This window comes from Ictalurus punctatus, chromosome 22 (assembly GCF_001660625.3).
Source record: "Ictalurus punctatus breed USDA103 chromosome 22, Coco_2.0, whole genome shotgun sequence".
Classification (NCBI taxonomy): domain Eukaryota; kingdom Metazoa; phylum Chordata; class Actinopteri; order Siluriformes; family Ictaluridae; genus Ictalurus; species Ictalurus punctatus.
The window spans coordinates 2,504,873-2,531,531 of NC_030437.2; the positions used below are offsets into that span (position 1 = coordinate 2,504,873).

At 44.7% G+C, this 26,659-nt stretch overlaps 1 protein-coding gene across 1 annotated transcript; it reads right to left on the reverse strand.

Moving 5' to 3' along the window:
• Positions 1 to 2,198: 2,198 nt before the first annotated feature.
• tacr1a (tachykinin receptor 1a) lies at positions 2,199 to 25,927 on the reverse strand. The gene is made up of 5 exons (XM_017452414.3): positions 25,256 to 25,927; positions 12,864 to 13,061; positions 5,106 to 5,256; positions 4,209 to 4,405; positions 2,199 to 3,662 (listed from the first exon to the last, which is right to left on the reverse strand). Exons 1-5 carry the CDS (start codon positions 25,651 to 25,653, stop codon positions 3,404 to 3,406), a joined length of 1,203 nt encoding a protein of 400 aa, XP_017307903.1. The 5' UTR covers positions 25,654 to 25,927; the 3' UTR covers positions 2,199 to 3,403.
• Between the last annotated feature and the right edge of the window lie 732 nt (positions 25,928 to 26,659).

Below are 26,659 nucleotides of genomic sequence, written 5' to 3' on the forward strand. Positions count from 1 at the left end.
GTGTGTTTTTTTTGGATACGCTCCCAATTGGTGTAAACCTAAGAGACTCATCTTTGCTGAAACTACGAATGTGGGTTAGACGATGGATGGGCAACACACGGGGCTTTTAACAACACGTCCATCTCTCTCAGCAGGTGTTGTTGCTCTGCTGTGTTGAGACATATCAGGCACGATGAGGGTTTGATGTCCCGTAGAGCGGATTCTGACGGAGGCTCTACATGCTACATGCATATCCTGAAAAGACATGAAACACCCTCACCCAAATCTAGAATGTCTTTGAACGTTGTTGAAAACCTGAACGGAAACAAAAGGAGAAGATGACGTCGTGATAAAGGAGAAGACGTGATTCAGGAACCAGAGCAGTGCATTATTTCAAATGAATGAAATTGTACCCAGCAGGAAAGGTTTATTGTGGTTTGATAAACACGAGCTAGCGAAAACAAAGGTTTGCTCAAAGGTGATGCAATACTATGACGTCGTATTCGGTAAGAAATGATGCAGTCTTGGATCTAAACCATATGGATGTCCACCTGAACTTCAACCCTGCAGTTGGTTATTTTCCTACACTAGCACATCCCAGAGTGTTTAATTATACTACATACTTTTATAACCGTTTACAAGTTAGCTGCTGTTATCACTTGATCACTATAGCAGCTACTGTATAAACAGTCGTTCTCTAGGACAGAAGAGAGTCTGCAGATGTTGTGCTGTTGTGTGTTTGATCTCAACAGGCTACAGAGAGAATCGTGTCGACAGAAAAATGAAAAACGGTGCAACTTGCTCTGGCGTCCCTCGACAGAAGTTGTTTACAGATACACAGACTGTTTAAGCTCTACTCTAGGACAAGGACAAATCCGTAAATGTCCGTTACATAACAGCAACCGGGAGACCAGGCGCGAACCGGTTCCGTCAAGCTCACAGCTTCATGAGAGGTACATTTCTTATGACAAGGCTTTGGCAAGTAAACAAACGTTGAAAACCATCCTGCGGTAAAAAACAAAAACAACCCCCAAATCAACACACAGACGAACGTACCTCGGGATATTTACAGGGCAGTGCATGATTAATCCCCTCCCTTGAACTGAAATCGACCTAATTGGGATTATATGTCATGAACCTACGGAAAATAATCCACGACTCGTGATTAGGACGATGGCGATTAATATAACTAAGGTTTGCGAGAAAGACCATTCCAGAAGTTCCACCTTCGTCCTAGTTCATTTCCTATAATTCCCACCTCTGCACTAGTTACAAAAGTTTCTGCACCCACAACCTCCTTACTATCTGACCCAAGTCTTCAGTGGAGAACCAGCACGTCTGGAGCAAAGCACAAGTCCCCCAGGACTCCGGCCCAACTTCTCCACAATCACTCGTCAAATCTGCCCGAGCACGATTCTGTGTGCCAGAACAGTCTGATCCCGCCACACGCGCTATGTCCTCCTCCTGCCGAGAAAACCGATACCACTGTCACATACCACTCTCCGTAATTTCAAACAACAGGTGCGCTACCCCTCCTCCAAACCCAGCGGTCCTCCTCTTAAGTTTTTGTCTTTCGTTGCCACCGCGCAACAGCACCAGCAAATCCCTTCCACTCCTCCGGCCCTTCTGTGCGCCATGTGTTGATGGGAGGCTAAAATTAAAACTCCATGGCCTGACTCCAGGGTTAATTTTGTGCGTGACCGCTTAAGCCGGGAACAGGCAAATGGTTGGAAGGGGGGAGGGCGACGGCATTCAAAAGTCAACCAGAGGTAAACAGATAGAGACGAGGATTTTTAGGATTTTTTTCCTGGAATGAAGTGACAAATTCACAAAAAATTAAAGCAAAGCCAAAGCCACAGGGGGTCACAGATACTAGCGTTTCTGAACCAGAGAAACCCTCGGATACATTTTGGCAGTGCAACACCGGCCATCATGACTGATTTAGATTTCCGGGCACAGATATAAATAAATGCCAGTGTATATCCTTTCTATCTCTGTTCTCCATTGTGTCCATACCAAGAGGCAGTTTTGATACTATATTCAAGGCGTTTACATTTACCCATGACATGGATTCAACCCCCAGAAGCCATTTTCCTCCAAGGTCCTTCGAGTTAGACTGCTGGTCATGGATTGTACATCATCATCATTTTCTGGAAAATTGCTTAGTCCCTACAAATTGTACAGAATTATACTTACTTTCAAACCAAGCCGCTCAGAAATCGAGACTCACGTTACTTTAAGGTTGCCAAACTCTGATAAAAAACAACAACAACAAGAACACATTCGCACAGACATATAGACAGAGAGGAGAGGCTGTCTGTTTAGGCATTGTACAGTATACGATACATAATCCACGATATTACATGCTAGTCAAATGTAAACGATAATACACTATAGCCAGCTCTCGTAGTCCAGACCACGTCTGTCTGCAAAGCTTCGGCGACACCGTCACCGTCTCATTCCATCGGGGTCTCTGGTCACGTCCGTCGAGGGACTTGTGTGGTCAGTCATGAGCTGAACTTAGATCAAAAGTGTGGCCTGAATAACGTATAGAAGAATAGAAGAAAAAAAAGCATATAGTCTACCTACACCAGATTATAGATACTGTGAATGCAGTTATGAGGCACTTACACAAACACAAAACATTTCCATACAGCACTGTGTTACAGAGATTATACTGTCATATGCAGATGATTGCACCCATCAGTTTTGGGTATGGGGGGAAAAACGTCTGTCTCTCCAAAAGTCAACTGGTTGATACATTTAGGATTTCAGGTTCTTTAGCACGTTCCTTTGCCATCTACACCAACGCTACCTAGTGTGAGAGATTAAATAGACGGAGTATTTACATTTAATCATCTGGCCGATATTGTAATCAGCTGATGGGTTCAAGCGCTCGATCATGACCCCATCACGGTGGCAGTTTGACGAAGCTCAGCTTTAACCTTTAACCTCTGAGCTACCGATAACACCAGATGAAATACTCTGAAATTACACAGGTGAATGGATCCATTTGATAAGTAGGAGCATCTTCATAAACTTCTGATTCTTCGGCACGTTCCTGATTCATGGTGCCCATGATACTCGCTCAGAGAGGTTCGTAATAGATAAAACTGATATCATTCATTCATTCATTCATTTGTTATGGAAATATCCTAGAGGACTCGAGTTTTTTAACTGCACGTTCCATGTAGGATCTGCTATGTGGAAATGAAGCTGAACGGAAACTTTCTGGTTCTCTGGCACGTTCCTCAGACGTCGACGCCCACCATGACCGCTCGAAATGATCCGTCACAATGATTATACAGAAAATGATACAGAAAATGATAGAGATGGCGTTTGTGCAGAGGTAAATAGATCCATCGTTGTTTTTTTTGTTTTTTTTTGTGGACTCATGACGTTCCTCTGCTGATCGTAAGACCTCTTAGGCGGGCAGGTTATGGCCGCAGTAGAAGCTGGACGTCTCCGACACTGTCTTGGACATGCTGCGAGATGACGAGCCGTTGGACGCCAGCTCTAGCGACGGACTGTTGACAACCAGCACAGTGGGCTCCGCCCGGCTCGTCTTGTACACGCTTGTTTGCGTCTGCAGGTAGCGCGTGGACTTGAGTTCCAGGCCTTCGTAGGAGTCAGAGTGGATGCACGGACACCAACGGAATGCCTGCTTGAAGCCAGCGCGGAATCTGCCAAACACACACACACACACATAACACGGTCTAAGGAGATAGATAGTGCCTGATGGGTTGTGGAGGCGAGGAAAAAAGTGTGACAGAGAGGCATACAGAGTGTTGTAAAAAAAAAACCCAGAGCTTGATGAGGATGAATGCTAAACCCTACATGAAGAGTCGAGAGAGCGAAAGAGGATGAGAAAGAGAGCGAGAGAGCTCAAATAGCTTTCAGAAACATTCATCATTTTTTCCCACACGTTCTTCCTTGTGCGCCTCTTCAGCATGCACACTGCACCGTAGCCGTTATTTCACAAATAAAAATCGCAGTGAGTCAGACGGAAGTGCATGTGAGACAGACTGCTTCTCGCTCTGCTCTGAGAAACAGACCTAAACAAGCATCGTTTAACGCCAGTTATTACGCTTGAACTCTAATCATCTCACATACTAGCAATTACGAAACCTGAAAACACGGAGAAAACTGCCCTTTAGGAAGAAAATAACGCTCAATTATACACAGAACCCACGGCTAAACATTTATTCAGAGTGTAGATGTTTTTATACCTGTCATTCAGGCAGCAGTAGATGATGGGGTTGTACATGGTGGAGCTCATGGCGAGCCACATGATAGCCAAGTAGACCTGCTGGATGAAGGGCTTCTCGAAGAGCAAAGGGAAGAACTCATGGAGGAGAAAGTAGACATGGTAGGGCAGCCAGCAGACGGCGAAGGTACACACGACCACGATCATCATCTTCACCACCTACACACACACACACACACACACACACACACACACACACACACACACACACACATTCACGGGTGTGCAAGAAAGAGAGTCAAATAGTCAGGGTGATTGAGAGGGGAGAGGGGAGGGGGAGTAAGTAGTGCTATATATCTGAGAAGAATAAGTGTGGGTGTCAAAGAAAGTCAAGAATGGGAGAGGAAGAAAAATGAGCAGGGGCTCCTGAGGGCTCCACTGTGTGTGTGTGTGTGTGTGTGTGTGTGTGAGAGTTTGAGATTGAAATGAAGTTGTGGTCGAAAGGGAATCTCATATAGAATATTTCATGACTGCCGTCCTTCCTGACCCTCATTATCTCCCAAACCTGGCTGTTGCGAGCGGGGTTGTTTTCATCATCCTGTTTTTATTCAAACTCTGAATTTCAAAGTCTGAACGGAAACATCAGAAATCCGGGGGAAAAAAAAAAAAAGCTTCGCGTTCAGCCGAGGGGGAGAAAAAAATGAATAAAAGTTGGCCTACGGATAAACAAAACAAAATATGCGATTAAAGTGTAAAAGAAATCAATTTCCAGTGAGTGTTCTTGTCTTCCTGTAAGAGTTTGTTGCATCATGTTGCTCGGATATTTAAAAAAAAACAAACAATTTGGACAACTTTTGGGTTTAGATGGAAACCTCGTGCGCTCTTGTCTTACACCGTGTGTATGTGTGTGCAGGAGAACCTTGCGTTTGGCGTTGAGTTGCTCGTGGTAGCGGCCCGAGGAGTCTCCGGGAATCTCGCTGGCCCACAGGTTCAGCCCCACCACCAGATAAGCACAACCCATCACCACCAGGGGCAGGAAGTAGATCAGCACCGCCACACACACATAGTAACTGTAGAGAGAACGGAGAAAGGCGACAACAAGTTCAGCCAGCTCTCTCTCTCTCTCTCTCTCTCTCTCTCTCTCTCTCGCTCCGTACTGTAATAGTCAAAGCACTAATCGCTAATATGGTGACGTTTTCTTTGAGATGTTTATTTAGCATGTGTGGAAGGAGTCTCTAGTGTCACAGTCAGATCTAAAGCTGGAACTTAGATCGCGGGGAAAGTTCTTCCATAAATACTCGGCTAATCCAAGTTCCGCGGTGGCACAGGTGGTGCCCGGGCAATCCAGAGCGTGCGCTCGCCTATATAACTGTAAAAGAGAGATGAAAGAAAAACCGCATGCAATTGGTTCAACACAGAGGAGCTCCGCAGGAGGACAGAATTAATCCATTCGCCCCGACTGGGCTCGGCACAGCTGAGACCTTCCAGTCCATTTCTCCACCAATTAACCACAATCAGAGGGAGGACGCGCGAGAAAGAGATTGCCTGTGGAGTTCGACCACAAGCTGCTGATTTACAAAAAAAAATGACTAAAACATTAAGCCATCATCCGCGGCCAGGCTCTGACTACACACACACACACACACACACACACACACACAAACACTATGATAGATTTATCATGGAGCAGACAGACTGGCCAGTCAAAACGACACCAGAGACAAACCGCATTTCTTTCTCCACCCCATATCTCTGGCCAACCTTTCAAAGAATGGCGCTATGTAATCAAGGCTAATTGATGTCTTTCCTCTTGTCTGTGATTATGTGCCGAGGAAATTAGAATGCCATATGTCCGGACAAAGACTCCATTCATCGCCTTAGGTGAGCAGCAGAAACAGCAGCAGAAGCCATTTCCGAGACGGGCTCCTCGAGTTACGCCGCGACCGTCCGCTCCAAAGAAACGTCCTGATGAAGACGGCGGCGGCGGAAAGGACATCAAATTTCCTGTCTTCGTTTCCACCGCCTGGGTTCTGTAGTCGAAACACTCGGCCTGATAGAGCCACCGGGCAGGAGTTATTATTCCAACATAATTCAGGTTTAAAAAGCGAGACCACAAGCTGGAACGTGATCTGCCGAGTAAGCTTTTCTGTCAGTGATTAAATGAACGCAAACAAGTTTCAGGGTTACGGAGTCGGGACCGGACGTCTGAGATCGCTCCAAAGAACCGCTTTTAATTTCAGCGGTTATTAAAAAAACGGTGTATTATTAAGCCGTTGCTCACTAATGCGAGACACTAAAAGTGATTTACAGATAAATTCGTTCATACCCAGCTTGATAAATGAGGCCTAATATCAGACAATAATGAAGAAAGTGTGTGTGTGTGTGTGTGTTAGGAGAACGATGTGATAGCGTCTGGGTGAAGTCACGCCTCGTCCCTATTTGGAAAAAACTCGATACTTTCCAGGATAGTTGTACAGATTTCAATGAGGAATTCTCAAGAAGTCTTTTATAAATTACCCAGATGTTTGGACTCAGACTGGAATAAAACGATGGCCAGGTCACTAGCGCAGGACCAGATTTTGAGAAAGCATTCTGTCACACCATTTTAAAGGAGTGCTTCTTTAGCGTTGCACTGGACCTACAGTGCTTCCAGTTAAGAGAAGCTGCAATGTTCATTTACACTTCATGAATGGCTTGTTAATGAGTCTGGTATGTTAGAGCTGGGGAATAAACAGTACAACTCCAGCACTACTAATGACATCCAAGCTTTTTGACACCGATACCTTTCCCACCATTTCATCTTATATGGCAGGAGAATAATATCCAGGGCATCTGCAGAACACATTGTTTCATTCCCGTCTCCCTGGGCAAATGACGAACGAGTTCACCAGGCGCAACGGTTTTGTAAAAGCAGTCACAAAACCCAAAAACAACCATTGTTCTGCATAGTGACGGCTTAAATAAATAAAGTCAGCTTTCATTGTGACAAGGCACAAGAGAGAATTGATGAGCTGTGCACTGGAGGTAATGAGGCCCTGGATTCATATGGAAGGAAGCAGAAAAAATGGTTTTCAGGGTTTGATCAAATATGTGCACTGATGTGAAATGGGTTTGACAGCAAGGTTTGGACATTATATGTATACACTGACTTCGGTATACGTACGTGTGGCTTTATAGGTCTAGAGTTACAGACTTTTGCTATGAACATCTTGTCAGCTGATCTCAACCCTCATCAAGGGCAAGAATCCAGTATATAATTATTTAGATAGCCTGATGTGATGCTGGTGCCTGATCCTGATCACCCTCTAGACCTGCCCGATTCACCCTGATGCTCTACCTCTGCTTGGAGCTTCTGCACTTGCGACTGACTTGCACTTCTCCTGCTGTGAATGGTCCCGCATGGACATCCTAAAGATATACGCTTCCCCAAAACCAAAGTCTCACCCTTGCTTTAGTGGAAAGCTCCCTGGGATACTGTAGATTTGTACCCAAGAACCGCTGCTGCAATCACAAAGACTGTCCTCCTGCTCATGCCAGGACTCTTATTCACAAACTGCTCATACTGAAAATCCTTTAATCACTCTTAGCATTGTTTGACGTTATAGTATACAATTTGCGAAAGAGTTATGATTTATAAATCGCATTATTGAGTCTGGTTCCTGTCAAGGCTTCTTCCTCATGGTGTCTTGCCACTCTTGCCTCTGGTTTGCTCATCCGGGATATAAAAGCTACATCCATCTATCCATACTGCTTGCCTTACACAGGGTTGCGGGCGCGTCTGGAGCCTATCCCAGGGAACGCAGGGTTCAAGGCGGGTGACACACTGGACAGGGCGCCAACACGTTGCAGGGCACAATTGCAGACACATTCAAACAATACGGACAGTTTGGAAAAGCCAATCAGCCGATAACTCAGGTCTTCTGACTGGGAGAGGAAACCGGAGCACCCGGAGGAAACCCACAGAGCACGGGGAGAACATGTAAACTCCGCGTACACAGGACGGAAGCAGAATTCAAGCTCCCAACCCCAGACGCGCAGGGCAACAGTGCTAACCACTACGCCCACCGTCTAAATCTAAACCCCTATGCAATTTACTGAATTCAGGTGTACCTTTATATGAACTCCTATCTGAAGATTATCTTCCCAAGATGAGAATTTGGTGCTCTATAGATTAAGCTATAGATTAGTTCTGCCAATATATGCCACAAGGCAAGGTACTGTATCTTATTATGTATTACCACAGCGAAAGTCAGTAGATATAGATGTAAAGTGCCAAACGTTACCCTGTACTCTATTCCACATTCGCAGGATTGCATGAAAATGGATGTGCTATGGTCAAAATCAGGCAGGTGTGTGTCACTGCCTCTGTGTGTCCCAGTCTGCCGGGAGTCCCCCGGAGGGGTGATTACAGCGATTTGCGAAAATCAGCACTGAGACAAGCGAGACCACAGTAGTGCAGCAGGAAGAGGGAGCTCGATTTATAAGCAATCCCTCACTCCTGCTCGAAGACAAAGGGTATAAAAAGAAGACATAAGGCACAGTAAATGAGAATGGAAAGACTCAAGAAGTTACAGCTAGTCCGGGCGAAAGACATCTCTGAGATGGACGTGTTGGCACGTGTGTTGCAGATGAACCGAAATGTCTGCCTGTAACATAAGCACATGATGAAGCAGTGTCATGCTCAGCATGGTCACACGTATAACCGTGTGGATCATACTGTTGAGCTGTGGCGTGCGGGTGTGTGGAATTTCAGCTCTGAGTGTCAGTGTCTATATTTAAGCGTGTTTGTGTGTGGACTATGCAGTCAGCCTGTCTCTCTCTCTCTCTCTCTCTCTTGCACATGAATGGAACAGTGAGAGTAAACTGACACCAGGCATAATGCTTGCAGACTGGCATCGCCTCACAGGCTCCAACAATGCTGCACTGCGTCCAAAATGACACCCCGCTCGCTGTTCCCTACACTCACTGGTCCCTAGGACACAATGCAGGATTCAAATAAAGGGTTCAGAATGGTGGTCACAGATGACTCATGAGTGCTGTCTGAGGCAGGGGTTGACAACCGGCTGGCCGTGTTCCAGATGCAGAACCAGCACGTATTTTAGCAGACCAAACTCAAAAAATTACTGTAGCTCAACATGAAACATTGCAGCTTTGTGAATACCCCTGGGCCAATGGTTTTCCCTGGTCGAAATTACAAATTTTGAATCTCAGTAATGCCACAGGAAGCATAATTGGTCCCACTCTCTCGATGGGATGGCCTTGTTCTTAACCAACCCTAAGAATCGGACATGCGTTGTTCTCTTGAGACTACACAGCTGCCTTGTAATGTTGCAATGGCTATCTGCACATGCTATGAATCACCACTCAACCGATCAATGCGTTCCTTCTCATTTCGGATCGTGAGGCTTACACGTTCCTTCTCCGACGCATGCTTTTGTAGAGGAACGTCCTCATCGTGCCAATGTGTTACTGCATTGTAATCGCCGTCTTCACTACAAATGAGATTTAAACTGGCAGAGCAAAAGCTAAGACTGCTGCAGCACTCTTTTTGAGACTTGGTCATGTAGTAATAATGTTAGAAAGGCTAGTGCACTTAGGAAATTCAAACAGAGCATACCCATGGCGCACTGTGTTATTTGCAGAACTGTGTGGTGTAAGTGTATGTCAGGCAGTACACAGTGTTCTTGTGTGCACAGCGTGTTATGTGCTTTCCCTTCGGACGATGTCGAAGGTGCGGATAGATGAGCGAGCACACTTTTAACCTCACGGATTTTGGGAAGCTTTCGTAACAGGAAGGCCACTATTATTTTAGACCCTGTCGATCGTATACGACCCACCAACTGGAAAACAAATAGCCCATGCGATCTCTAATCACGCACTCTCATTATGCTAGCGCAGGTTTCGCACATTTCATCCCACCTCCACTTTCCATCCCCAGTGACCCCAGATGTGGTAGACATTATGCTTTCATTATAAAAATAATAGGCGCCTCAGACGCTCGGACATGATCAGGGTAATTCGCACGGTGTGGCCGATTGTGCACATGGAACAGTACCAAGCGCAAGACAATGATCTGGAGTGTTAAGCACTCATTGTGTGCTGGTTTCAAGAAGGCGAGCGGATTCAGAGGTGGCGTCTGAATGGTGTTGGTCTGGGTAGGTGTGTTTAAAAGCAGCATCGATTCTTTGTTCTTTCTGCCCGAGAGCGGAAAAGCCTCTCTGAAATGCTGCTTCAATTCCGCCGTTTATACACCGAGGGAGAGAGAGAGCGCGAGAGCGAGCCATTGCCTTGCTGTGGCTCAAGGCACATCTCACACTGCAATTAGAACTGAGGAGACTGAATATAATTCTTCATGCTGCAGATACAGAGGGCTTTGTATTGAAATTCTCCTGCAGGAATAACGAGAGCAAGCCTGGCAGCTCTATTTCAGTGGGTGTGGAAAAGAGGCAGAGGACCGAGAGTGTGAGAGATCACATGAGAAAGACGGAAAAAGATTGTGGTGACGAGAGAAAAGAAGGTGTTATGAGGGTATAAAAACTACAGCAGCAGAAATACATCTATTACCAGAGGTGGTCTAACTCGATTCCTGAAGGACCAGACACAAGCACAGTTTGGTGATCTCCTTGCTCAAAGACACCTAATTCTAATTCGATCAGGAAAATCACCAGACTGTGCAGAACCTCTGGCCCTCCAGCACTCGAGCTAGGCCCCCCTGCTTATTGGATTGGAAGAATAGTACATGACAAGGAGGATGTGAAAAGAAAGTGCGACTATATAAATGCTAATGAAATCCCTTCATCAGGTCTGCCGGAGCATCTTCCTGAACCACCAGTTAGACTGCCTTGTCGGAGGCCTCAGCACTTAGAGCGAGGAAAACTATTCAGAGCTCAACATGGATCTACATGATGCATAACAATGGTGAGGAAGAGATTCTACTGTACTTTTGTCCCAGTGAGAACATGGCCAAGAATGCCCGTGGGGATGGTAGATGGCTCAGCTGGGAATCGGAAATTCAGTCGAGAGTCTCAGCGTGCGGTATCCTAAACTTTCTTTCCATCTGCACAAAAGCATTTTCAAAACAGCTAGGTCTTGGTTACCATGCAGATGTGGTGGGGGCTGGAGAACAAAAGGAAATTACCTCATCTAACATCAACCCAAGACAAAACCTCAGACTGCCCATACCAATACAACCTCTATCACTCTACATATGCCTTCCACACAACTTTCTATAAGTTCTAAACACTGTCTGTTGGTGCGGGTCTTTGAAAGTGCACTGGGTGGGTTTTTTTTTTTTTTTTCTAACCCAAGGCAGCTTTCTCGGTGTAAGAATCGTATTTGATTTGCGTGTCATTTCGTGAACCATGTGTCGCACGACCACTCTCGAGAGCAGGCGGCTTCTTCCTCCTTTTGATTCCGCCGCACTCTGGTGCTGTTTGTTCTGTTGAGATCAAAGCGAACGGCCATGAAATTAAGTTGCGCCTTCGGCTGAACCCGAATGCGGCCAGGTGGACTAAAGAAGAAACAGAAGAGCATCTGTTACAGTGTGCTCCCCAGAGTCTAGACTAGTACTTTGGGTGAGTACCTGGCTAAGTGAATTCACCTTTTAATAAAGATGAAAGAAATGTAGTTAGACAGACGACCAAAAATTTGGTGCTGGATAAAAAGGTAAATTCCACCTGACGCTGTAAGAGCATTCTCACCGGACGCTGCTGAGGTTAGGTATCTGATTACCTGGTGAAATTATAACTAAATGATGCACAAATCCCATTAGTACCTTTAATGAGTAAACCGCAACACAAATTCCTCAAGGGGTTCTTGGGATGGTTAATGGTTCTCGCTTAGTTCCTTGAAACCCAGTGAGAAAAGCTATTTACTGAAGGGTTCTACATAGGCCCTCTGAGGGCCCGAACACTTAGGGTACTATACCGCTTTTAGTGTTTAGTTTGCCGACTCCGAATCTGAGCAAAATTTAACACTTGATTCAGATTCTGAATGGAACCAGACCTCTCAAGACCCCCTCGCTCAGACACTCTCGGACCATTTTTATGACATTTGCACATCATTATTCACACATTTACTTTGTACAATCCACCTCAAGTCCAACCCCTCCGGAGCTGTCTGCTTGGATCCTGCCCTCCTGCCCTTCAGAAATGAACAGATGTAATGGTGTGCTCTGACGGGGTAGCTAGTAATTTATAAATGCAGTAATTCATAAATATATTCATAAATGTCCTTAGATTTGTAATAAATCTCTACGTCAACAGATGTGACAGCGAGAATGAGACCTAATATGATTCGAAACTGAGGCAATGTCTTTTTCTTTTGTGAATATTTAACACTCATACACTAAATTGAAGAGTTTCTACTTTCCTAATTAGATGAGTTTTTCCACTTTTACTTGAGTAAAGACGTCTTTACTCAAGGTACCGTCACCGCCTCTGCTGCCTTAAAATGTAAGATGTTAAATACATATTGCTCACAGTCAGATAATCAGAGTCCAACATGTCCCTGATTGGGACCAAACTGACAACAATGGGTTTTTTTTTCCACCATAATTAACAGTCAGTGAAGATTGCACACTCCAGTCCAATCAAACTATCCTTCCCTAAGACCACCACCTTCCATCATCATCATCATCATCATCATCATCACAGATTTACAGCAGCATAACTCTTACATTTTCCTGAAGTCCACTATGGTGTCCACTACTGGCCAGTCGATGTAACAGACAACGCGCCCGGGCAGCTGGTCCACATCGGAGTAGTAGTACTGCGGGAATGCGAGGAGGAAAGCGAGCACCCAGATCACACCGATGATCACTTTGGTCTGCGTGGACGAGAGCCGCTGCTTCAGTGGGTGGATGATGGCCATGTACCTGCAAAGAACCACAAAAAAGTACAGGCTCACAGATTCAGTTGGAGATAGCTTGGAACCATTAAATCCCCTCTCAAAATGGCTCCAAATATAGATTTCCTTCTGCGTTTCTTCATGGAGGTCACGGTGGCAGCAGGATGAGAAGCTTAGCTCAGACTTCTCTGTCCCTGACCACAGAATGAAGCTACTTCACAAGCCACCTGTGAGATATAATCTAGTCAGCATGTCCTGGATCTACCAACCATCTAGTGGGATGCACCTGATAGAGCTTTAGCAGTACCTGACCGGGGGGAATCCTTATAAGGTGTCCAAACCTCCAGCTTTGTAGCTTTTCGTGACTAATGAACTTGTCACTGTATTTGTGATAGTAAGCCCAGCAACTATACAGAGGAACCTAATTTCCACCACATATATTCTTTCAGCCCATACTTACAGCTTGGGGGGAAAAATAAATAAATAAATAAATAAATAAATAAATAAATAAATATATATGAGGACGAGATATAGTGAATATTGAGTCACTACAAAGCAGTGTCAAACTTAAGTTGCACTAGATTGCTCTGTATGCCGGTTGATTGCAATCGTGTGGCCAATGAGAGAAGGGTATGCAAATAATATGCAAATATGTCTCTTGTGATGTCAGAAATGCCTATACAGATTTTTGTAGCATTGCTGCAACTTCTTGTTAAAAAAATAAAATAAAATAAAAAAACGTTTTTTGTTTGTCTTTAAAAAAGAATATCGCCTCTATAATATGCAGGAATTATTGGCACCCTGTTGAAAAAGGAGCAAAAATGAATGAGAAAAAACCTTTCTGTAAAATCTGCTTGAATTTATTTCACAATATTGACTAATAAATAACTTTGCCCATTATGTCTAAGATAAAATATTATTATTCACAAAAGACTGTCCTTAAACATAAGGTTTTATTAGAGGAAAAAGTAAGATGTTTTTACAGTGGATTGAGTACAAAAAGTTTGTAAAAAACTTTAAAAAAAAAAGTTAAAAAAAAGTAATTTTTTTTTACTGAAGTACGCCAATAATGTTGGAGTTGGATTTTGGGTTTACCTTCATGTTATTTCGATGCAGGATGATACGTCCATGACTGTATCTGCTAACATAATGTATCAATTTGTGCAACTCAATATTTTTGCCTCATCTGAGATAAATCCACATCTAGCACTGACTCTCACAGTTTGATCACCTATTACACATCAATATCAAGCGTTTCTGATGCTTACTGTGAAGCGAGGAACTAGGTTCTACCATACTAACGCATAAGTAAGGAATAAAACACTTTTTTCTTTTCTACAATGAAAGAACGAAACATCATACACTTTATTTACACACATTACAGCTACATTTAGTGTTGTTGACTGTCCGCAAAAAAGACGTTCGTATCTGTTCTTTAAGTTAAACGAAAAGAAAAACACAAGCCGCTTGTCATGTCACTGAGAAATTGCGACGCGTAAACTGACTGATACGAACTACCGATACTGGAGACTCCTTCCATACATGTTAAATCATACGTACAAGTCCCCGTGTGAGTTGTTACGACAGAAACGAGAACGTATTCGAACGAGCGCATTGATTTGAAGCTGCTGTTGTAGGAAATTCATCGACACCTTCTGACCGATATGAAAGAAATACAACACCCTCTCCGTCGCTTCTTGTGGCATTTGAGAAGTTATAGAGTGTAAAGGAAACGGATTAAATGTGGCCTTTTTATTCTATTGATCGAATACACTTTGAATGATAGACCACTTCACATTTAACCACTTGGATCTCATTATGTAAAGGTCGAACAAGAACCTTTCATGCTACAACACCTCACTGCTCTACAACCTGTACGCCAGTGCAACGAGACCACGCGCACACTCTCAGATATAAAGATACCAAGGTGTACTTTTCCTCCTTACCATCAAGACACATTTTCATTTCCTTTAATGAGCTTTTAGATCAGCGGTGCTTACGGCCCATTAATGTACCTCAGAGGAGTACAGATACACCGACGGGACGGTGGTTCCATCCTATCCTGTCGTACGTACACGACCTCGCACTGAACGTGTGAAGGAGACACTGGGTTTAAAAGTTACGGCGATATTTCCTTGTATTCAGAGATTTGTTTTCCAGTTCTGACCCGATGTGGACCGGAGAAGGAAACTGCATCGTCATGATGATGATGATGATGATGATGCATGTCCATGGTTACCACACACGTACCCTTGATGAAACCACTCGGACGCCAAGGAAAAGTACAGCACGGTGCCCTTATTTCTGAGATCTCTCTCAGCGCGAGTGTATTATTAACACGGAAAGATGACCGGCGTGTTAAGTGTCTTCGAGTGTATACGCTGCGAAAAGTCCACGGCTTTCAGTCGCGTTCGTGCTACGGCTTTAACCGCCGCCGCGGTGCGTCTTATTCCATCAGATTAAACCGGACGCGGCCGTCTGAAACGTAGAGCCACGCTCGCTCTCGGTCTGACCCTCCGAACCGTCTCGCAGTGCTTTCAATTCATTTCCTCTCATTTCAGTCATTGCGAGCGGCCTATTATTACACTGCGACCGTGTGCGTCTCTACAGAAAATAACACGCGCAAAAAACCCATACAAGACAGTAAAGTCGCGGATGTAGAAGCTTGCTGGAGGCGAAACGTTTTTCGAGAAAAAGTTTATGAGATCATTTGATCTGAAGAACACAAAGAGCTTCAATTATCTTCAAATACAAAGAAAGCTTAATTAGGCGTTTTGAACGCTTAATACGTAGCATAACGTTTGGATTTTTTTTATTTTTGTTTAATTTCTAGCTTTATTTCTCATGAATAATGCATAACTTGTCTCGCACTGATTACCTTAAATGCCCCTGAAATAATTTATGCGCGTTTATTTGCAGGAAACAAACCCTCCTGTTCCGTGCCACGAACGATCACTTATAGCAGTTTTGCACAGCAATGAACGGCTAATTAGCCGCCTTTTAAAATGGTTTGTGCAGGGTAATCTTCACCCCCCCCCCTCCACCCCCCACCCCTTTTCCCTTTGCGAGCATGAAAAAGCCTTGATGCGCTCGCATCGATGTGCGGAAAGTGAGCCGGGCTTTTCACAAGGCAGGGGCAGAATGGAATAAACTGCAGCACTTTTGAAACACAACGAGGCATACATTAAGATGATTTGTGTGCGCTGCCATCCCATCTCAGGCTTTACAGCTTTAATTAGAAAGCGCGCGTCAACAGCGTCACACGGGGGTTTTTTTTTTTCTTCACGAACGCGCCGCGGCTGCCAACAGGTCGTCAGGATCGTCTCGGGCTGCGGCGAAAACAAGCGCGAGCGTACAAAGGACTGGGACAAGTGTGCTAATCTGCAGTGATGCGTATCTCAATGTATCAGGGCGAAAGAAGAGACGCGTACACCGCACAACACCCGCAGATATACACAATCAACATTACGGATGGAAAGCCACCGGTTTTGCATCACGCAAATTGCAAGTCATTGTTTATTGAGTGTCTCAAGCAGAGTTTTGTGGTTTCGGACGCTACTCCAACCCGTCATCTAAACACTAATATCTAAAGGACGTCACAGAGCTTAAAAACCGTCATTCTTCCTGAAGGGATCCGACTCAGGTAAGGGGAGTGGCCTCAAGTTTCCTGGACAAAGTTGTATTGATCCAGGTTTTGGATTTCGTGCCTGTCCAAGAGCATTCAATGCACCAGACCCCCCCCACTTCCTGTCGCCAGATTGTATAAGCATACAAAAGCCAGAGCTCTGGTTTGGCATTTAAAGCAGACAAACTGTCTGTCTTCACTTCGAGATATCAACAAGACGCTTTGAGGCTTTCGCACATCAAGGATACGCGCATATGTAAACAGTGCATATTCCGGGAGCGAAAACGGGAGTATAAAAAACACGTCTTGAAATGAGTTCTGAAGGAAGCCTGGGGTCGGTGAGGTTCTCAAGAAGGCGCAGACGTCTTCTCCAAAGCCATCAGAGTTTACACAGTGAAGAGTAAGAAGGTTGGTACTGTAGGACAGGATAGGATCCAAGTCTCGCATTATTTCTCATCCTAGCACAGGGGAATGGACTTTAGTTTAGATAAGTTGCAGGTGCTAGCTGACCCAGCGACGGAAACTGGACGGAATAATAGATGCACCTTCATCCCGGAGATGATTGGTTTATGTCTTGAGATTCAAGCCGAGGCGCTCTAGGACCATTTCCCCTTTAGCTACTTTGAGACATCAGCTAGTCTAAATTTGAATCCCATGAACGCACAATCAATATCTCTTTCTCATAACCACACACTCACACACACACACACACACACACAGGTGAACGGAGGCAGATTTTCAGAGCGAGGTGGAAAGAATGACCAAAATGGAAAACAATATAGAGTCGAAGCAACCGATCATTTTAAAAAGTTTGGAGACATTAAAAAATTTAAAAAAGACTAAAAATGACACCGTATACTATAAATGAGCAAAAATGAACAACGAATGCAGACATTAAGCTGTTCTTCCACTGCGCTGTAGAACTCTGGATTCTGATCGGTCAGAAGTCGTTGATTCGTTTTGTCTCGGATAAAAAATGTAAACGTACTTGTACATGTAAAAAAAAAAAAAAAAAAGAGAGAGAGAGAAAAAAGTCTACACACCCCTTTTTGGGTACGAGTCTACTTGATTTTGGCGCTCTTCTTCCACTCTCCCTTGCAGAAACGCTCCAGATCGATCAGATAGATCGATGATGCGAGGGGGTCTCCCGTGCACAGCCCTCTTCGAGTCACACCACAGGTTCTCGATAAAGATTAATAGCTTCTGAAACATCGAGGCCGTCCCTTTGGATTCGTGCTTTGGGGCGCTATCGTGCTGCAAGGTGAAACAGAGGCCTGCAGGATTTGTGCCAAAATGGATTTCCATGATTCCCTCTAGAGAAGCAGCTTCAGAGCGTGATGCTGCCTCCACCATGCTTCACCGTGAGTATGGTGTTCTTCAGGTGATGAGCTTTTAGGATTATGTCCGAAAAGTTCCACCTTGGTCTAAATCAGGGGTGTCCAATCTTCTCCAGAAAGGGCGGGTGTGGGTGCAGGTTTTCATTCGAACCAAGCCAGACCTGAGTCTACTGGAAGCCAGGATCAACTGATTAAACAGGTGGAATCAGGTCAGATCAGGTGTGGCGCCTGCTTGTTTGGAATGACAACCTGCGCCCACACCGGCCCTTTACGCATAACATTGGACACCCCTGGTCTAATCAGACCATAACACATGTCGCAACATTGTGATTAGGGAGATTCGGGTAATGTTTATTTATTTATTTTTTCATGAGAAACAGGCTGCCGTAAGTGAAGAATACGAAAGACTGTCGTCACGTGCAGGGACTGACCAGATATTCCTGCAGCTCCTCGAGGTCTCTTAGCAGTCTCCCTGATAAGTTTTTTCTACTTCTGTCAATTTTCGAGGGACATCCTGTTCTTCGTAATGTCACTCCGATGTCGCTCCATTTTCTCCACTTGGTGATAATGGCCTTCACGGTGTTCCCTGGCGGAAATGGCTTTGTACCCGTATTCCCATCATACCTTCCCACGATGAGATCTCGCACGTGCTTAGGAAGCTCTTTACAGACCATGGCTTCAGCGTGATTTATCTTGACTGCATTATTTTTTGGAATGGGGGATCGTGTAAATGTCTGCATATCCGCCGTATAGAAAGGGAGGAACGTGTCACTGGACGTGCTGTAGATAATGAGCTGAATAACGGACTTGACTCTACTGAAGGCTGGTGTACACGCTGCAGTAACTGGTCCTCTTGGGCAGACAGAGGCGTGAAGCCGTCACCTCGAGCTGAAGCTCATGTGGAGGTGTGAAACTCCGGTCTCAGCCGGCACCAGCTCTTCCTCGGGAAGTGTGTGTGGCAGGTTTGTTCAAAAGTTCGCGGAGACCTCGCTTTGTTTTGAAATGTTCCAAGAGCTGTTCGATTGTTTTCGATGGCCCTCGGGGGACCAGGAGATATCTGGAGAGAAATGCGGCGGTGCTTTACAACTCGGAGAAAACCTACCCGAGGGTTAAAGGCTCTGCTAGTGTTATAGTGTTCTCTTTCATTCGCGCTTTCTATTTTTCCTTCCTTCTTTCTGCACAATAAGAGCAGTTCTTCATCTGCAAAACAAGTTGCTTATTGCTTTATTTCTATTTTTAGTTTCTCCCTTTTCTTATCCTCCTTCTTTGTCCTTTTTTACATTCTTTCCTTCCTCCCTTATAACTGACTTGTTTTCTTCTTCCATCCTTTCTTTCTCTCTCTGTGAAATAACTGTGAAGTTCTTTATCTGCAAAACAACTTATTTATTTTTTCTTTCTTTCCTGTTTTAAACTTTTATCCTTTTTTTTTTACTTTTCTCTTTTTCTTATGTTTGTTCTTTGCCCCTTTTTATATTCTTGTTTTCCTTCCTTTTTGTCCAACTAACTTTTTTTCTTCTTCCCCTTTCTTTTGGCATTCCTCGTTGGTCGCTTTCTTTCTTTCTTTCTGTTATTTTACTAAGAGTATGTTACTATGGAAACGATAACGTATTCGAACGAGTGCATCAGTATGAACCTGTGATTTGATGGACTGTCAGAACGGAGTATACCGCAGCGATGTGGTATAAACATCAGTGAACCCAGCTGTCATTATTTCATTTATAATTACACAAGCGTGAATTAACCCAGGTGTGAGTTATGCTGTTAACGTGGCTTGTCACGGTTTGTTAACGTTGACTAATTGCAGTAAATAGCGTTATTTAGGATAATGTAAAATAATACTGAACTGAACACACACTCCTTCACAGGAATGGATTTTTTCCCCCCATAACATGAGCAGCTTGGACTTGTCGCAGTCAGAAGTTCCTCCAGATCCCAGTGTAATATCCCGAGCTTAACACCGTGCAGTCGTATAAACACTGCTTTCACGCATGTCCTAATATAGAGTCACGACGTTTCAGCCCAATTCTCCTCGGCTGCGCCCGCAGCACTGAGAACAGGAGCGGCGGCGGCTCTGACGCGGGATTAAAGGCGATGCTGACGTGAATTAATGAGCACTCCGAGACACGGCGTCTCTCATGTGGAGTTTTAAACAAACTCCTTCCTGCCAGCAGAACGTCCTCTTCCTCACACTTCTGGTTCTTCTGCTCATGACGCTTCTGCACTTTTCTGTGATGAAGTCATTGCTCAGTGTGTCACTACTGTTCCACTCCCGGTTCTGAGTCACTCCCTGTTCCACTCCCGGTTCTGATTCACTCCCGGTTCTGTTTCACTCCCTGTTCCACTCCTGTTTCTGATTCACTCCCTGTCCCACTCCCGGTTCTGTTTCACTCCCGGTTCTGTTCCACTCCTTGTTCCACTCCCTTTTGCACTCCCGGTTCTGATTCACTCCCTGTCCCACTCCCGGTTCTGTTTCACTCCCGGTTCTGTTCCACTCCTTGTTCCACTCCCTTTTGCACTCCCGGTTCTGATTCACTCCCTGTTCCACTCCCGGTTCTGATTCACTCCTTGTTCCACTCCCGGTTCTGATTCACTCCCTGTTCCACTCCCGGTTCTGATTCACTTCCTGTTCCACTCCCGGTTCTGATTCACTTCCTGTTCCACTCCCGGTTCTGATTCACTCCTTGTTCCACTCCCGGTTCTGATTCACTCCCTGTTCCACTCCCGGTTCTCCGGAGGTCAGTTCTCCGGAGGGCAGACGGACTTGTACACGTTTACTGCACGGCGTTCCGAGCACAGGATTAGCACTAATATGATTAGTGCTAATGCTAATCGGATTCTACAATAACCAGCACATGTAGTCATTTATGATTATTACAGTGGATGAAGCAAAGTCATGCCGGGACCGCCGTGAACTTTTCATTTGAAGTCTCCAATAGTCTCAGGAGCGGTTCTCGACTAAAGCCATATTCAGGCTGGATTGGTTTACATGGAGAACTGGGCTAATGCAAGTTTCACAGTTAGTTCTGTGTTTATATCCTGTCTGATTCTGATCCAAATCCATCCTGTCCGTGTCTGGAAAATAAAGCCATGTTTTTCCTACAACAAATAATCCAGGTATTGCTACAGATAGGTTGATAGGTTGCTAAAAATTCTGTCATATATCTTAAAGGAAAACCAACCCCACTAAACCCCATTCAACCCCACTCAAACAGCACTCAAACCTACTCAAACCCACTCAAACCCACTCAAACCCACTCAAACCCACTCAACCCCACTCAAACCCACTCAAACAGCACTCAAACAGCACTCAACCCCACTCAAACAGCACTCAACCCCACTCAAACCCACTCAAACAGCACTCAACCCCACTCAAACCCCACTCAAGCCCACTCAAACCCACTCAAACCCACTCAAACCCCACTCAAACCCACTCAAACAGCACTCAAACAGCACTCAACCCCACTCAAACAGCACTCAACCCCACTCAAACCCACTCAAACAGCACTCAACCCCACTCAAACCCCACTCAAACCCACTCAAACCCACTCAACCCCACTCAAACAGCACTCAACCCCACTCAAACCCCACTCAAACCCACTCAAACCCACTCAAACCCACTCAACCCCACTCAAACAGCACTCAACCCCACTCAACCCCACTCTAACCCACTCTAACCCACTCAAACAGCACTCAAACCCACTCAAACCCACTCAACCCCACTCAAACAGCACTCAACCCCATTCAACCCAACTCAACCCCACTCAGACCCACTCAGACCCACTCAACCCAACTCAAACCCACTCAACCAGACTCAAACAGCACTCAACCCCACTCAAACCCACTCAACCCCACTCAACCCAACTCAAACCCACTCAAACCCACTCAACCCAACTCAAACCCACTCAGACCCACTCAACCCAACTCAAACCCACTCAGACCCACTCAAACCCACTGAACCCCACTCAGACCCACTCAGACCCACTCAAACCCACTCAACCCAACTCAAACCCACTCTAACCCACTCAAACAGCACTCAAACCCACTCAAACCCACTCAACCCCACTCAAACAGCACTCAACCCCACTCAACCCAACTCAACCCCACTCAGACCCACTCAGACCCACTCAACCCCACTCAACCCAACTCAAACCCACTCAAACCCACTCAACCCAACTCAAACCCACTCAACCCAACTCAACCCCACTCAGACCCACTCAGACCCACTCAACCCCACTCAACCCAACTCAAACCCACTCAACCAGACTCAAACAGCACTCAACCCCACTCAAACCCACTCAACCCCACTCAACCCAACTCAAACCCACTCAAACCCACTCAACCCCACTCAAACCCACTCAACCCCACTCAACCCAACTCAAACCCACTCAAACCCACTCAACCCAACTCAAACCCACTCAACCCAACTCAAACCCACTCAACCCCACTCTAACCCACTCAACCCAACTCAAACCCACTCAAACCCACTCAACCCAACTCAAACCCACTCAAACCCACTCAACCCAACTCAAACCCACTCAACCCAACTCAAACCCACTCAGACCCACTCAGACCCACTCAGACCCACTCAAACCCACTCAACCCAACTCAAACCCACTCAACCCCACTCAAACAGCACTCAACCCCACTCAAACCCACTCAACCCAACTCAAACCCACTCAGACCCACTCAACCCAACTCAAACCCACTCAACCCACTCAAACCCATTCAACTCCACTCAACCCCACTCAGACCCACTCAACCCAACTCAAACCCACTCAAACCCACTCAACCCAACTCAAACCCACTCAACCCCACTCAAACAGCACTCAACCCCACTCAAACAGCACTCAACCCCACTCAACCCAACTCAAACCCACTCAAACAGCACTCAACCCAACTCAAACCCACTCAACCCAACTCAAACCCACTCAACCCCACTCAAACAGCACTCAACCCCACTCAACCCCACTCAACCCAACTCAAACCCACTCAAACCCACTCAACCCAACTCAAACCCACTCAACCCCACTCAAACCCACTCAACCCCACTCATTCTTTCTTTCTTTCTTTCTTTCTTTCTTTCAATATCTCCCTAACCTTCTTTCTTTTTTAATCGTTATTTTCTTTCTTTCTTGCATTCTTTATTTTGTTCAAATAAATGATCCAGAGCGACTTACATTTATCTCATTTATACAGCGGAGGGTTAAGGGCCTCGCTCAGGAGCCCAGCAGCGGCAGCTTGGAAGTGCTGGGATTTGAACTCACAATCTTTCGATCTTCACCCAGGAGCCACCACTTCCTTTTGCCTTTCTTCCCAGCTCTCTTCTAAGCTCTTTCTTCAGTTTCCTCCAATCCTTCGTTCTTTCTTTTTCCATCTTTTCATCTCTGTTATTTATCCCATGACGTTTTAATTAGAATCACTACAGATGTCCAGCAGTGTTTACTAACACACACACACACACACACACACACACACACACACACACGTTCAGAAAGAGCAGCACTTTTTGCCCACTGTAGATCTTCCTTCGTGTTACTTTCAGTGTACATGTGATATAATATAATGAAACAGGTGCATTTTTTATCCTTATGAGGACCACTAACCTTTTGGCTCTATAATAATAATAATAATCCATTTTCAGAAGAGTTTTCAGGAGAGAACAGAAGTAAGAGGTCTCACGCAGCCATCGGAGGTTAGGTTGATGAATAACCAGACTTTCACAGAAAGCGATACGGAGAAGATTTAAAACTCCTTTAAAACCGCGCCGTGCCGTCGTATCACCTCTACCGCCAGGCTGATTAGGGTTTGTAATTGAGCTGTCCGGCTGAGCATAACAAACGTGTCACGGGAAAGAACTGCAGTCAGATTTATAGAACATTCGGAAATTTCGCTGGATGACATCATCACCATCAACGCTGTGCACATGAACATTCAATTTATTAAAGTCCAGCACTCGGAATTCTCCTGTAGTAGTAATAATAATAATAATAATAATAATGAAAACCTAAAAAGGGTAACTTAAAATGAATAAAAGCAATTAAAATAAAATAATAAATTAGACAAAGAAGTAGAGAGTTTCTCGTGGAAAAAAGAGAAATAAATATGAAATGTGTGGTAATAAAATAAACGGAAAAAAGTGTGATAGTAAATAAATATAATTAATAAAGCGAGAGAAAAGTGTGATGAGTAAATAAATATAATAAATAAAGCGAGAGGAGTGTGATGAGTAAATAAATATAATAAATAAAGTGAGAGGAGTTTGATGAGTGTGATGAGTGTGATGAGTAAATAAATATAATAAATAAAGCGAGAGGAGTGTGATGAGTAAATAAATATAATAAATAAAGTGAGAGGAGTGTGATGAGTAAATAAATATAATAAATAAAGCGAGAGGAGTGTGATGAGTAAATAAATATAATTAATAAAGAGAGAGGAGTGTGATGAGTAAATAAATATAATAAATAAAGCGAGAGGAGTGTGATGAGTAAATAAATATAATTAATAAAGCGAGAGGAGTGTGATGAGTAAATAAATATAATAAATAAAGAGAGAGGAGTGTGATGAGTAAATAAATATAATAAATAAAGTGAGAGGAGTGTGATGAGTAAATAAATATAATAAATAAAGTGAGAGGAGTGTGATGAGTAAATAAATATAATAAATAAAGAGAGAGGAGTGTGATGAGTAAATAAATATAATAAATAAAGCCAGAGGAGTGTGATGAGTAAATAAATATAATAAATAAAGAGAGAGGAGTGTGATGAGTAAATAAATATAATAAATAAAGTGAGATAGGAGTGTGATGAGTAAATAAATATAATGAATAAAGAGAGAGGAGTGTGATGAGTAAATAAATATAATAAATAAAGTGAGATAGGAGTGTGATGAGTAAATAAATATAATAAATAAAGAGAGAGGAGTGTGATGAGTAAATAAATATAATAAATAAAGTGAGATAGGAGTGTGATGAGTAAATAAATATAATGAATAAAGAGAGAGGAGTGTGATAGTAAATAAATATAATGAATAAAGAGAGAGGAGTGTGATGAGTAAATAAATATAATGAATAAAGAGAGAGGAGTGTGATGAGTAAATAAATATAATGAATAAAGAGAGAGGAGTGTGATGAGTGCTATGAGTGTGATGAGTGCTATGAGTGTGATGAGTGTGATGAGTGTGAGGAGTGTGAGGAGTGTGATGAGTAAATAAATCTAATGAATAAAGCGAGAGGAGTGTGAGGAGTGTGATGAAGGAGCTGACCTGTCCACGGCGATGGCGGTCATGGAGCAGATGCTGGCGAACACGGCGGCGATGGGGAAGAAGTTGTGGAAGCGGCAGTACCCCGAGCCGAAGTACCACTCGTTGTGCGCCGCGTACACGAAGTTCACCACGGTGTTAAAGGCGGACATGGACGCCTCGGCGAACGCCAGGTTCACCAGGAAGAAGTTGGTGACGGTGCGCATCCGCTTGTGCGCCACGATGATCCACATGACCGTCACGTTGCCCACCACCGCCACCAGCACGATGAAGCTGTAGGCGAGCGCCCAGAGCACGATGCGCCACGCAGGCTGCGTGAACTGGTTCCAGTACACGTCCGTGCCGTTATTCTCCGCGCTCCAGTTCCCCGGCGAGTCGGTGTAAGTGAACAGCGGGTCCATCTTCACAAACCACCAATATCCTCTGCGCGCTTGTTTTTCTTTTTCTTTTTTCTAATCGACCATGCTCGAGCAGTCCGTGACCGCAATCCCCGCGCGCCGAGAAGTTTTGCAGGGTTCCATGGCGCAGCGCGTGCGAGTTGTGCAAGCGGTCCGACTCCGACGCGCGCCTCGCTCTCCGGCTGCTTTTAGTTTTCGCAGCGATCTTGTGTTGAATGATATTAAGCTCGAGCTGAGCGCACTCACGCACGCACACGCCCGCGCGCTCACGTGTGTCCCCCCCCCCCTATCTCTCTCTCTATCTCTCACTCAGCGCCTGAGGCAGGAATTTACGCGCGAGATAATAACAATATTAAACATAGCTATGGACAAGCACTAGAGTGTAGCGCGCATAAGCACTGTAGTGCACCCTAATATGGACAAAGTGTGCACTAGATCAAGTGGAGATGATTTCGCACCCTATTCTGTGTGTGGATATCCTGTAGGTTCTAGCATGAATGATTTCTATATAATTAGACATGTAGGGTGTAGAGGCTATTATTATTATTTCTTATCATGGGTGCTGCACGTGGGTAGGATCTCAAATCACTCCCTATTCGAGATATAGTGCACTCAATAGAAACCAGCGTTATATACCATAACTAGTGGACTTGTATAGGAAGTGGAGAGGTGAAGCCCAAATGGACATGCACTACTTCATACCCTGTTTTGTGCACCTGAATACTGTGTATTTACTGTACAGTTTCCCTGTTAAATACAATATATAGGTCTACTGTAGGGCCCTGAGTAGGGTGTAAGTGGTGCACTTCGACAGGAAGCTCACATATAGTGAGCTTCATCCAATCTCAAATCGCTCCCTAGTGCACTACAGTACATAGAAGGTAGAGCTCATTTCATATCTCATGGTTACTTACTGTAGCGAAGAACGAGATCCCTGAGGTTTAGATGGCTCAGAAATGGACCCCTCAGAGAGTGTGACGCTTCATACCCTAAGTAGTGCACTCGGGTA